The sequence below is a fragment of the Oryctolagus cuniculus genome, chromosome 11 (genome assembly GCF_051225735.1).
Source record: "Oryctolagus cuniculus isolate XC-2025 breed Fujian yellow rabbit chromosome 11, ASM5122573v1, whole genome shotgun sequence".
Taxonomy (NCBI): domain Eukaryota; kingdom Metazoa; phylum Chordata; class Mammalia; order Lagomorpha; family Leporidae; genus Oryctolagus; species Oryctolagus cuniculus.
In genome coordinates, this window is record NC_142877.1 from 9,522,212 (window position 1) to 9,534,580 (window position 12,369).

The following is a 12,369-nucleotide window of genomic DNA, read 5'->3' on the forward strand; positions in this document are numbered from 1 at the left end:
AAGAAAGTGGAGCACCACTGTATAGGATGCTGGTGCTGCAGGTGGCAGCTTTACCCACTGCGCCACAGCACTAGCCCCCCAAAATTTTTAATCCTACCATCTAGACAGAATTTCTCTCTCTCTCTTTCTCTTTGAGATTTATTTATTTGAAAGGCAGAGTTACAGAGAGGGAGAGAGAGAAAGAGAGATCTTCCATCCGCTAGTTGACTCTTGGGTGGCAGCAAGGCCCAGGGCTGGGCTGATCAGAAGCTGGGAGCTTCTTCCGGTCTCCCATTGCCTTATGCAGAGTCGTGGGCACGTGGGCACGTGCTCTGCTGCCCCTCCCTCTGAAGTGTGCGTTAACTGTCTGGTTCAGCGGGCGCGGCCCCCACACACATCGGCAGCAGCCGGGTCCCTTGGGAACAGTAGAACAGAGGCACACGCGCCCTGCGGCTCAGGTCGATTGGAATTCTTTTTAGGGATGACTGTGTAGTTTTTAAATATTTATTTATTTTATTTATTTAGAAGGCAGACACACACACACACACCCAGATGAGACAGAGGCAGAGAGACGTGGACTGAGATCTTCCATCCTCTGGTTTGCTCCTCAAATGCCCACGACAGCTGGGAGCTGAGCACGGGTCTCCTACCGTGGGGTGTGGCCCCAAGGGTGTGTGTTGGCTGGAAGCTGGGATGGGTTATGGGCCTCCCAAGCCGCAGCACCAAACACCCGCCCCTGTCGCGGCGTCTGGGACTTTGTGGGTAGCTCCTGTGCCCGCAGCGCCTCGCTCCCCCACCTCGGTGTCTTAGGTCAGGGGAAGGGCGAGTGTGCTGCAGACCAGGCCACCCCTGCGCCGTGGCTGCGCCCTCGGGGGTGCGTGGCCACCTGAGTCGCCCGTGGGACTGCAGGCACTGCTGTGGCCTCGCACACCTGAGGTCTCTGCCCATCTGGCCTTGGGCAGAACCGCCCAGGGGGGTCAGCCTCCCTCCCGGGCGCGTTCCACTCCATCCGCTTGTAGTGGTGAGCGCCAGCCATGGAATGTGTCTCTCCTCGGACTGAAGCTTCAGGGCGAGAGCATTTCCCGCTAAAGCCGCTTCCTGAGCGGCGTTCTGAGGGCCCTGCCTGGACCAGGCGTGTGGCCAAAGAACCAGCAGAGGACGCAGGTGGCGCCCCCTGTGGGCCCCCCAGGTGGTAACCACTGCCCCAATCATGGTGTTCATTATTCAGTTTTTTACTTTTTTCTTTTTAAATAGTTTTTAAAAGATTTATTTATTTATTTGAAAGTCAGAGTTACACAGAGAAGGAGAGGCAGAGAGAGAGAGAGAGGTCTTCCACCTGCTGGTTCACTCCCCATTGGCTGCAACAGCCAGAGCTGTGCTGATCCTAAGCAAGGAGCTTCTTCCGGGTCTCCCACATGGGTGCAGGGGCCCAAGGACTTGGGTCATCTCCTGCTGCTTTCCCAGGTCATAACAGAGAGCTGGATCAGAAGTAGAGCCACCGGGTCTCGAACCAGTGCCCATATGGGAAGCTGGGACTGCAGGCAGTGGCTTTACCCGCTGCGCCACAGTGCCGGCCCCCAGTTTTTTACTTTTACCAGTGACACTTTGGGTATCCTTATGTGTTTTCCTAAATGACACACGGGAGTGTTGAAGCCTCCCGTGAGAGGGGCGGTGTGAGCCCCGTGATCCTGTGCGGGAAGGTTGTTCACTGTCACCCCCTCCCACACAGCCTGCCAGCCGCCTCAGGCCAGCCCTGACCACCTACCACCTCCCCCCTCAGACTCCCTCCCTGCCTCCCTGCACAGACCAGCTCTGACTGTCTCCTCCCTTAGACCACTTGCCTGCCTCCCCTGTCAGGCCAGCCCTGACTGACTCCTTCCTCAGACCAGCCCTGTCCGTCTCCCCCCTCAAACCAGTGCTAACTGCCTCTTTCCTCAGACCAGCCAGCCCTGACCGTCTGCCGTGTTGTCTGCCTGCAGGTGCTGTTCAACCAGTTCAAGTACTTCTTCAACCTCTACTTCTTACTTCTCGCCTGTTCCCAGTTTGTTCCTGAGATGCGGCTCGGCGCGCTCTACACCTACTGGGTTCCCCTGGTGAGTGGGGTGGCGCCGTGTGCTCGTGTGCTCCTCTCTCAGCGGTTTGGGATCAGACGATGCCTCGCCCCTCCCTGGGGGGGGGGGGGAGCGTCTGCGCTGGGCGGGGACTCTCGCTGGGAGGGGAGGTGACCCTGCCAGCACGGTGGAGCCCCTGAGATGTCACCGTGGAGGCTGCTCGTCCTGCATGGCCAGGCTCCAGCTGCAGCATAGCCTGTGCCGTCACTCATTCATTCACCCGGTCGGCCAGCCAGTGGGGCCGTCATTCATTCATTCACCCGGTCGGCCAGCCAGTGGGGCCGTCATTCATTCATTCACCCAGTTGGCTAGCCGGCGGGGCCGTCACTCCTCATTCATTCACCCCGTCAGCCAGCTGGCCGGGCCGTCATTCATTATTTTGAGAGATGTATATGGCGTGGGTCTGGATGCTGGGGACACGGAGGCATGTGAGAAAGACACGTTTTCCGTGCTCCCTCACAGGCCGTGTTATCTGAATGTTTCTGGAGACCAGATTTGCAGCTGACATAGAGTGTTTGAGTGCAGAGGCCTGGAAGAGTGGCAGCGTCTGCCTTAGTGTACAGGGAGTGAAGCAGAGCTGACGAGCCCCTCCGTTCGTTCCTTCCTTCCTTCCTTCCTTCCTTCCTTCCTTCCTTCCTTCCTTCCTTCCATCCTTTTGGCAAATGGTTACTGAACACCTGCTGTATGCTAGGGCCGTGCTGGGTGCTGGGGGCAGTACTGAGGGGACTGGATAAAGTCCCTGCCTGTGGGGGGATAGACGATAAACAGAAATAGGGCTGCTGCACGTTGTGTGAGGGCACAGGTGCACCTAGTACCTTGTGATGGGTAGGGGTGGAGGGCAGCCATGCAAGGCCCCCTGAGGAAGTGATGCGAATGGGCAGGCAGGGCAGGGCCCTGTGGCGGGGAGGTACGTGGAGGCTTCCACCGTCACATGCCCAACCCAGGCCCATTGCTGCCTGTGCTCGTTTTTTTTTTTGTTTTTTTTTTTTTGTTTTTTTTTTTTTTTGAAGATTTATTTTATTTATTTGAAAGAGTTACAGAGAGGCAGAGGCAGGGAGAGAGAGAGAGAGAGAGAGAGGTCTTCCATTTGCTAGTTCACTCCCCAAATGGCTGCAACAGCTGGAGCTGAGCTGATCTGAAGCGAGGAGCCACGAGTTTCTTCCAGGTCTCCCACACAGGTGCAGGGGCCCAAGCACTTGGGCCATCCTCCACTGCTTTCCCAGGCCATAGCAGAGAGCTGGATTGGAAGTGGGGCAGCCAGGACTTGAACCAGTACCCATATGGGATGCTGGCATCACAGGTGGAGGCTTAACCCACTGCGCCACAGCGCTGGCCCCTATTTTAGCTTTTAAGTTCCTCATCCGTTTACTATATACTTCTATAAAATGAAATCACAGGTTACTTTTTTTTTTTAAAAGTCTGCTGTATAGACAAAATATTTATTACACTTTTTATTAAAGATTTTTATAAGTGTCTAGTTATTTGAAAGTTGATTCGAGTACATTCATGAGAATCTGCCCTAAAATACCATTCTTCAAGCCGGCGCCGCGGCTCAATAGACTAATCCCCCCCTAGCGGTGCCGGCACACCGGGTTCTAGTCAGATGAAGAACATTTAAAGAACAATAAAGCAGGAGAAATTAATTCATAAGGAATTCCTATTTTTCCCACAGTCTAAAACAATTTTAAAGCAAGGCGTTTTATTTATTTTTAAAAAATTAAGGACTTTTGGGCCGGCACCACGGCTCACTAGGCTAATCCTCCACCTGTGGCGCCAGCACACCAGGTTCTAGTCCCGGTCGGGGCGCCGGATTCTGTCCCGGTTGCCCCTCTTCCAGGCCAGCTCTCTGCTGTGGCCCGGGAGTGCAGTGGAGGATGGCCCAAGTGCTTGGGCCCTGCACCCCATGGGAGACCAGGAGAAGCACCTGGCTCCTGCCATCGGATCAGTGCGGTGCGCTGGCCGCAGTGCGCCAGCCATGGCGGCCATTGGAGGGTGAACCAACGGCAAAGGAAGACGTTTTTCTCTGTCTCTCTGTCTCACTGTCCACTCTGCCTGTCAAAAAAAAAAATACCATCCTTCATTTCGTGTCCATCCTCTGGAGTTGCTTTATGAACAAACAAGAACAATTGCTCAAAGTCTGGCATCCTTTCTCTCTTTAGAAAAAGAAACAAGATTCACGGCCTTCTGAGTCAGTTTTTTTTCTTTTTTTGTTTTAATTTGGGAGGCACAGAGCGCGCGAGCTCCCATTTGGTGGTTCACTCCCCGAGTGGCCACAGCAGCTGGGCCTGGGCGGGGCTGAAAGTGGACACTGGAAGCTCCAGCTGAGTCTCCCACGCCAGGGCAGGGAGCCCAGCACTTGAACCATCCCAGCTGCCTCCCCGGGTGCATGTTAGCCAGACGCTGGAGTCGGGGTCGTCCTGTAACACGGGATGCAGGTGTCTTGGCCTTGAGGCTAAATGCCTTCTCTGAGTCTGTTTATTTTTAATTTCCAACAGATCTTTCTCCTGATTTGTAACGGGAACGTGGGAGCACTGCAGGAGTCGGGGCAGCACCTCTCCTGCTGCGTGGGCTCCCGCTGGCGAGGGGATCCCCTAGGGCTCCCTGTGCCTCGGAGGTTGGGACCTCCCACCTGGCTTGGCTTGGAGCACCACGGGTCCCCTCTGCTGACACACAGACCCCACGCTCTGCGCACGGGCTCAGGAGCGGCTTCCGTTCCCTTCTCTTCTGGTTCGGTTACAGAGGGGCCTCACGACATCGGGGAAGGATGAATTTATTTATTTGGAAGTCAGAGGTGCAGAGAGAGCGGGGAGAGAATCTTCCGGCTGCCGGTTCCCTCCCAGATGGCTGTAGCCCCTCATTCTCCTTGTCCCCGCTGAGCCCTTTGGCACGGCCTCTGGGAGAACCCAGCAGAGCGCGCCCAGTGTTCCGACACGGTGACTTCTCGGTCACTTCAAGCCCCACAGGACCCCTCTGTGAGCCACACCCTTGGGAACCTGGGTGACGGAAACATTTTTGCCAAGGTGGCTCACCCCAGATGCCAGTAATAACGCAGGTGGAGCTGTAGGGACACTGATAGGAGAGCTCCCTGCTTCCGAGGAGAGGGGGTCGGAATAGCGAAGGGCTTGGGATGTGTGTGGCACGGGAGGTACCTAGGCGTCCATCTGCTGGGGACAAATCAGGAGCTACCTGCAGGGTGGTGCAGCCGGGCTGTGGGATGCGCGGGGCGTTAGAGACAATCCAGAGGACGTGTCCGCGTGCACCTTCGATGTGGACCCTGCTGCTGCCTCATGAGAACCGTGAACGGCAGAGCAACGTGGACGTGTGCTTCAGCCCTGGGCCTTCGGCCTCCCCCGTGCTCTGCTCGCTTAGGCGTGGGAGTGCACAGCACAGCAGTGTGCGAGGGTTTTCCCCAAAGCCAGTGGTTACCGTTGGAGCTGAGGGTTGCTTATTCCTTGTACAAGTGTTTTTGATTCTTCTGTATGAGATTCTTTTTTTTTTTTTTTTTTTGAGATTTATTTTATTGGCTTGAAAGAGTGACAGAGACCTTCTATCTCGTTCACTCCCAAATGGCCTCCAAGGCCAGGACTGGTCCAGGCTGAAGCCAGGAGCCCAGAATTCCGAGTCTGCCATGGGGGTGGCAGGGTTCCATGCACTTGGACCATCCTCTGCTGCTTTTCCAGGCACATCAGCAGGGAGCTGGGTGGGAAGTGGAGCAGCTGCGACTCAAACCAGCACTCTTTTAGGATGTCGGCATCCCAGGCAGTGGCTTAACCCACTGTGCCACTACGCTGGCCCCGTGGTCCCTTTGGTCATCAGCTTTTCCTGTGATAGGTCAGTTGGGGGACATTTCTCATGTTTTCGCTTTTCCTAGGGACCACAGAGAAGGGGGATTGAGGTCAGAGACAAAGCAGAGAGCATCTCTCTCGGTCACTGCAGCCGGTTTCCCCAGTAGGTTTGCATGCAGAGGACCAGTTCCAGTTCTTGGCTAGAATGTGGCATGAGACGTCTCCTGGCCTTACTTCAAATCCAGCGACAGCCCCAGTGGCTCTGAGTGGCGGCCCTGGGGCTCGGCAGTTTGGTGCAGCCCTTGGCTGTACTTTGGGAAAGACTTTTAATTTGAACACGCCTCAGTGTCCTCGTCTGTAAAACAGAGGTGATGCTGTCTGCTTCCTGGGCTTGCTGGAAGGGCGAATGAATTACTGCAAACTCTCAGAAGATGGTCTCATTTTAACTTGAAAATTCTGCCGCTTGCATCGTGGTCATGGTTGTTCAGGTTAAGTTTTAGCTTTTAGTTACTTTTTTCTTGGTATTAGTAACCTAGGAGGGGGAGAGAGTCCTCAGGAGACAGTTGAGGTTGTCCATAATGTTGTTTGTTTGATCTGATTTTTCTTGTTGCTGGGATAGACGCTGCGTGCCAACAAATGTCTAGATTTTTCTGCCAGCAGCTGCACCGGTCTTCAGGTTTCAGCTTGGTGGCTTTGACCTTTACCGTGCTCACACAGACACTGTCTCAGTCAACTCAGAATTTTCCATCACCCCAGAAAGTCCCCTCCCGCCCCTGCCAGCCACGGCTGCCCCCAGACGTAGCTCCCATCGGCTGGTTTGCTGCAGCAGATCTCTTTCTGATGTCAGCTTTACGGAAGAGGCTGAGCCCCTTCAGGGTTGCTTGTCTGGATGTCACCCGCCTGTGATTCCTCTGCAGGCTCAGACCACCCCACTAAAGCCTTTCTCTAAATATCTGTGCGTTACGGACCTCCTAGGTGGATGGTTGGAATTTATTTCTGGACAATGTTTGCATCTCTAGCCTTAGGGATGGCAAGTCTGCTAGGATTGACCAGGACTCTGCATGTGTGTGTGTGTGTGTGTGTGTTGAAGGTGTGTATATGTGTTTGTTGAGGCTGTGTGTGTTGAGGTTGTGTGTGTGTGTTGAGATTGTGTGTGTGTGTGAGGCTGTGTGTGTGTGTTGAGGGTGTGAGGCTGTGGGGGTTTGGCTGTATGTGTGTGTATGTGTGAGGCTGTGTGTGTGTGTGAGGCTGTGTGTGTGTGTGTTGAGGGTGTGTGTGAGGCTGTGGGGGGGTTGGCTGTATGTGTGTGTACGTGTGAGGCTGTGTGTGTGTGTTGGATGTGTGTATGTTGGCTGTGTGTGTGTTGAGGGTGTGTGTGAGGCTGTGGGGGTTTGGCTGTGTGTGTGGGGGGGTTGGGTGTGTGTGAGGGTGTGTGTATGTTGGCTGTGTGTGTGTGTGTGAGGCTGTGTATGCGCGGGTTGGGGGTGTGTGTGTGTTGGGTATGTGTGTATGTGTTGGCTGTGTGTGTGTGAGGCTCTGTGTGAGTGTTGGGTGTGTGTGTTTGTGTGTTGGTGTGTGTTGGCTGTGTGTGAGGCTCTGTGTGGGTTGGGTGTATGTGTGTATGTTGGCTGTGTGTGTGTGTGTGTGTGAGGCTGTGTATGTGTGTATGTTGGCTGTGTGTGTGTGAGGCTCTGTGTGGGTTGGGTGTATGTGTGTATGTTGGCTGTGTGTGTCTGTGTGTGTGTAAGGCTGTATGTGTGAGGCTGTGTATGTGCGGGTTGGGTGTGTGTGTGTGAGGCTGTGTGTGTGTTGGGTATGTATGTTGGCTCTGTGTGTCTGTGTGTAGGTTGTGGGTATGCATGTGCTTCACACCCGGTTGGCAGGCAGGCGGGTGGGGGCTGCATTCACGCGGGGCTGCGGGGTTGTCTGCCTGCAGCTCAGCACATCTCGCCCGAGGAGGCACAGGGCTCCCCCGCAGCTGTGCCACCTGTGTTGTTTGTAAGGAAATAACTTGGGGCAGCTGGAGACGGGCGGAGGCTGACAGGGGAAGGCTTTTGCCATTTTTGATACGAAAGGAAAAAATCCAGATGGGAGAGAGGTTCCTGCTGTGTGGCCCCGCCCCCTTCTCCCCACCAGATTTCATCAACTGGAACAGCCATGTCGTGTGTTGGGGGGGCGGCTTTGGAAGGGGGCTCCTGTGCAACCAGCTCTTCAGACGGTTTCCGTAGAGAAACTTGGGTCCTGACAGCGAGGCTGAGTGCTGTCTGCTTCCCTGCAGAGGCGGCTGGCCGGCCGTTAAGGATGACAGACGGCTTTGCTCTCGCGGAGTCAGGGCGGCGCTGGGTGGCCTGTGCCTCGCTCTGTCCCCTCCCTCACTCCCAGCCTCCTGGATTTCTCTGGATGCAGGACGGTGTGGCTGTGAGAGCCCTCGGGGAAGGTCCTGCACCATCCCTGTGCCCCGTCTCCTCCTCCTGGGGTCTCAGTACTGGGTCTCCTGGTGCTCAGTGCGTGGTGAGGGCAGAGCTGTTAGCGTCACTGCTTGCTTGCCTGCGGGGGCAGCTGGGCGCCTCACACCCCTCACAGCCGTGGACGTGGCGTCCTAGTCCCGCGTGTGGTGGTGTTTGGGGCGCGAGTGACGGCGTGCTCCCTAAGGGGGATTCAGAGAAGGGGGCCTGCCACGGCGTGTGCGTTTGGGACCTGCCGGCTGCCCTCCCGTGTGGCCTCTTCTGCCCCAGGCACCAGGGAGGGACAGTTGGGTTCAGCAGGCTCACCCTTGTCCTCGCTCTCCGCAGGGCTTCGTGCTGGCTGTCACCGTCATCCGGGAAGCGGTGGAGGAGATCCGATGCTACGTGCGGGACAAGGAAGTCAACTCCCAGGTCTACAGCCGGCTCACAGCGAGAGGTCAGCCTCCTGGCTCCGGGGCGGCCCCCGGGTTGCAACTCAGTCACAGCCGCTGACGGTTCTGGGAGCAGAGTTCAAGGCCCTGGGCGTGGCGGGCAGTTGGACACCAGGGAGGCCTCCTGCCTGAGGCCTGGTGGGACTTTCATCCAGCCTGGAGTTGGATCCGGGGGTTGTTGGCGGGGGCGTTACCGCCCCCCCCCCCCCCTCCCGAGCAGCCCCTCTCCCTGGCCTGCCTGTAGGGTGCAAGCCTCAAAGATACTGTTGCAATGGTGACTTCTTTAAAGTCACGGTTGCAACTTCGGTTTTGAAAAGGCAGGAGACTGCCCGCCAGCCAGCCTGCGTCTGGGAAGACCCTTTCAAGGCATCCGAGGAGTTTTAGCTGTCGAGGTGTGCAGAGCATGTGGTCTGGCCTAAAGAGAAATGGCGAGGGACCCTTTAGTCACTGGCCCCTGTGTAAGGAACGTTGTGCATTTAAATGGTGCACCTTAAAGGACCCACCACAATATACCCTTGGAGAAACCACTTGGCTACCCAGCCGTGGCTGGCTTCCGTTGCCAGCTGCATTGGATTTGTTTAACACTTTTTACACTTGCCCGCAGAAATGCGAGAATGTGACCTACAGTTGCTGAGCTGGCTGGGGAGAGGGATTGATTGTCCCCCGAGATTGCTCACCCCACGTGCAGCTGAGGGAGTAGCGGCTATGCCTTGCCTTTAGGAACTTGAGAGTCCTGAAGGGCTCGGTCAGCAGACGCCTTAGGGATGGACGTGGAGCAGGCTCTGAGCCGCTTTGTGTTGAGAGCTGCAGCTCCCAAAGCAGCAAGCAGTCCCTCCACGGCTGCAGGCTGTTTGAGTAGAGTTTCCCTCTAGGAAAAATTTGGAGTTTATTTTGGACTTGAAACAACAACAACAAAAAGTTTTTAGTTACATCTCCCAAGGGCAGGAGGACATTTTGTTTTACTGTGTGTGGCTGCATTGTCACAGGTGGTAATCTGGTGCTAGTCTTTGGGGGCAGGTGCACAGAGTCAGCACAGAAGGGCTTGTGAAGGCAGACGTCAGACCTGCGACTGAGGCAGGGTGCCCCGGATGAAATATCAAAGGCAGACGGCTGGGCTGTGGATGATTCTGCCCTCCCCTTCCCGGCCCTGGCCTTAGCTCCACTCAGCTCTTCAAAAGCGCCGCGAAATGGCGGATGGCTCCGGCGTTAGGCACCTGCCTGCCTTTGCTAGTGTCCTGTGTGGCCGGGGTCTCCACTCTGGCGCTGTAGCAGCCCAGGGAAGCGCCAGTGCCGGGCTGGCTTATGCGATGCTCTCGGGGGAGCCCGGGCACTGAGTCCAGCTGGGAGGCTGCGGGACAGGGACCACAGGGCTTTCAGGACCTCACTACTGAATCAGTAATATTTCCTGGGCAAAGCTTTTCCCCAGTCTCGGTATTTAGGGAGTTGAAAATGAAATGACCAGATTTGTGTCTAACGTGGCAGGTTTTATTTTATTTTTTTTATCTTTACTACATGAATTATTTTTTTGTTTTAACAGCACTTTTTTTTTTTTCACAGCCATAGTTGGACTTCTTCATGGTCCTCCAGCACATGAACACAGTGTGTAATGGTCAGATCATAGTAATTAGTTTATCACCTCAAACATTTATCATTTCTTGGTGTTTGCATAAAAACTTTTTTTGTTAAAATAATATTGATCTGTTCATTTACTTGAAAGAGAGAGATTGAGATCAGTCTGTCATCCACTGGTTCACTCCCCAAATGACTGAAATGGGCAGGGCTGGGCCAGGCCAAAGCCAGGAGCCAGGAGCTCCGTCCAGGTCTCCCCTGTGGGTGTCAGGGGCCCAAGCACTGGGACCACGCTCTGCTGCTTTCCCAGGTGCATTAGCAGGGAGCAAGATCGGAAGTAGAGCAGCTGGGACTTGAACCAGCACTCCAATATGGGGTGCTGGTGGCCCTGCAGGTGGTGGCTTAACCCTCTGCACCACAACACTGATCCTGCACATGAAAGTTTCTTTAAAAAATTGCTTATTGATTTGAGACAGACAGTAGTTCACTCTCTAAATACTTACAGCAGTCCAGACTGCTCCAGGCAGAGACCAGGAGCTGGAACTCTGTGTGGGTCTCCTGTGCAGGTGCCGGGAATCCAGTTACTTAGCCATTACCCCTGCCTCCCAGGGTCCACACTGGCAGGAAACCGGTGTCAGGAACTGGAGGCAGGAGTAGAACCCAGGCGCTCTGCTGGGGATGCGCTAGGCCCAACACCACCCCCACGTGCCGTCGTCACACTGCTTTTAGGGTTCAGATGCTCCTGATCACCAGATGTCTGGCTGTCGTGTTTGCCCATGTGCTGTGTCGTGTCCTGATTCATGGGAGCACTGCTTCACTTGTGTCAAAGGCACACAGGGAGGGAGACACTCAAAGGTAGACACAGATCTTCCACCTGCTGGTTCAGGCCCCAGATGTCTGCAACAGCTGGAGATGGTGCAGGTGGAAGCCAGGAGTTTAGAACTCACTCCAGCTCCCCCCGTGGGTGGCAGCGATTCCACTGCTTGGGGCACCGCCTGCCGCCTCCTGGGGCATGCGTTAGCAGGAAGCTGGACTTGGCAGCAGAGCCAGGACTGGAACCCAGACCCTCCCATGGGATGCCGGTTCCCAAGTGGTTTCTTTTTTCTTTTTTTAAACATTTTTTTTTTTTTAAATCTATTTGAAAGAGTTACAGAGAGAGACAGAGACAGAGAAGAGACTGTCTTCCATCTACTGGTTTACTCCCAAATGGCACTGCTGGCTGGGGCTTTAACCTGCTGTGCCATAGTGCCAGCCCCTCAAATGATATATATTAAATGATATATATTAAAGATTTAAATGATATACATTAAAGATTCATTTATTTATTTGAAAGGCAGAGATACAGAGAGGCAGAGGCAGAGAGACGGAGAGAGAGATCTTCCATTCGCTGGTTCACTCCCCAAATGGCCCCAACAGCCAGAGCTGAGCTGATCCAAAGCCAGGAGCCAGGAGCTTCTTTCAGGTCTCTCACGTGGGTGCAGGGGCCCAAGGACTTGGGCCACCTTCTACTGCTTTCCCAGGCCATAGCAGAGAGCTGGATCAGAAGTGGAGCAGCAAGGACTTGAACTGACTTCCATATCTGATGCCGGCACTGCAGGCTGGGGCTTTAAGCCTATGTGCCACAGTGCCGGCCCCTCAAGTGGTATCTTACGTGGTGCACCACACACTCATTCCCAGTGCAACTTTGCTTTTTTTTTTTTTTTTTTCTTTTTTTTGAAAATTTTATTTGAAATAATTGTCCAGAGGGAAAGAGAGAGAGATCTTGTATCCACTGGCTCACTCCCCAAATGGCTACAATGGCCAGACCTGGTGCAGACTGAAGCCAGGAGTCTGAAACTCTGTTTGGGTCTCCCTCATGGGTGGCAGGGCCCAAGGACTTGGACCACCTTCCAGTGCTTTCCCAGGCACATTAGCAGGAAGCTAGATCATAAGTGGAGCAGCCAGGACTTGAATTTGTGCTCCCATATGGGATGTTGATGTCACAGGTGGCAGCTTAGCCTACCATGCCGTACTGCTGGCCCACTGTAGT

The 12,369-nt window shown here is 54.7% G+C and overlaps 1 protein-coding gene across 2 annotated transcripts in view; it reads left to right on the forward strand.

Moving 5' to 3' along the window:
• ATP9A (ATPase phospholipid transporting 9A) overlaps window positions 1–12,369 on the forward strand; it is a 134,421-nt gene that overhangs the window by 32,416 nt on the left and 89,636 nt on the right. For both annotated transcript variants that reach the window (XM_070051684.2, XM_070051688.2), the window contains exons 3-4: window positions 1,959–2,072; window positions 8,668–8,776. In XM_070051684.2, coding sequence (XP_069907785.1) covers window positions 1,959–2,072; window positions 8,668–8,776 — 223 coding nt within the window. The remainder of the gene's footprint in view (window positions 1–1,958; window positions 2,073–8,667; window positions 8,777–12,369) is intronic.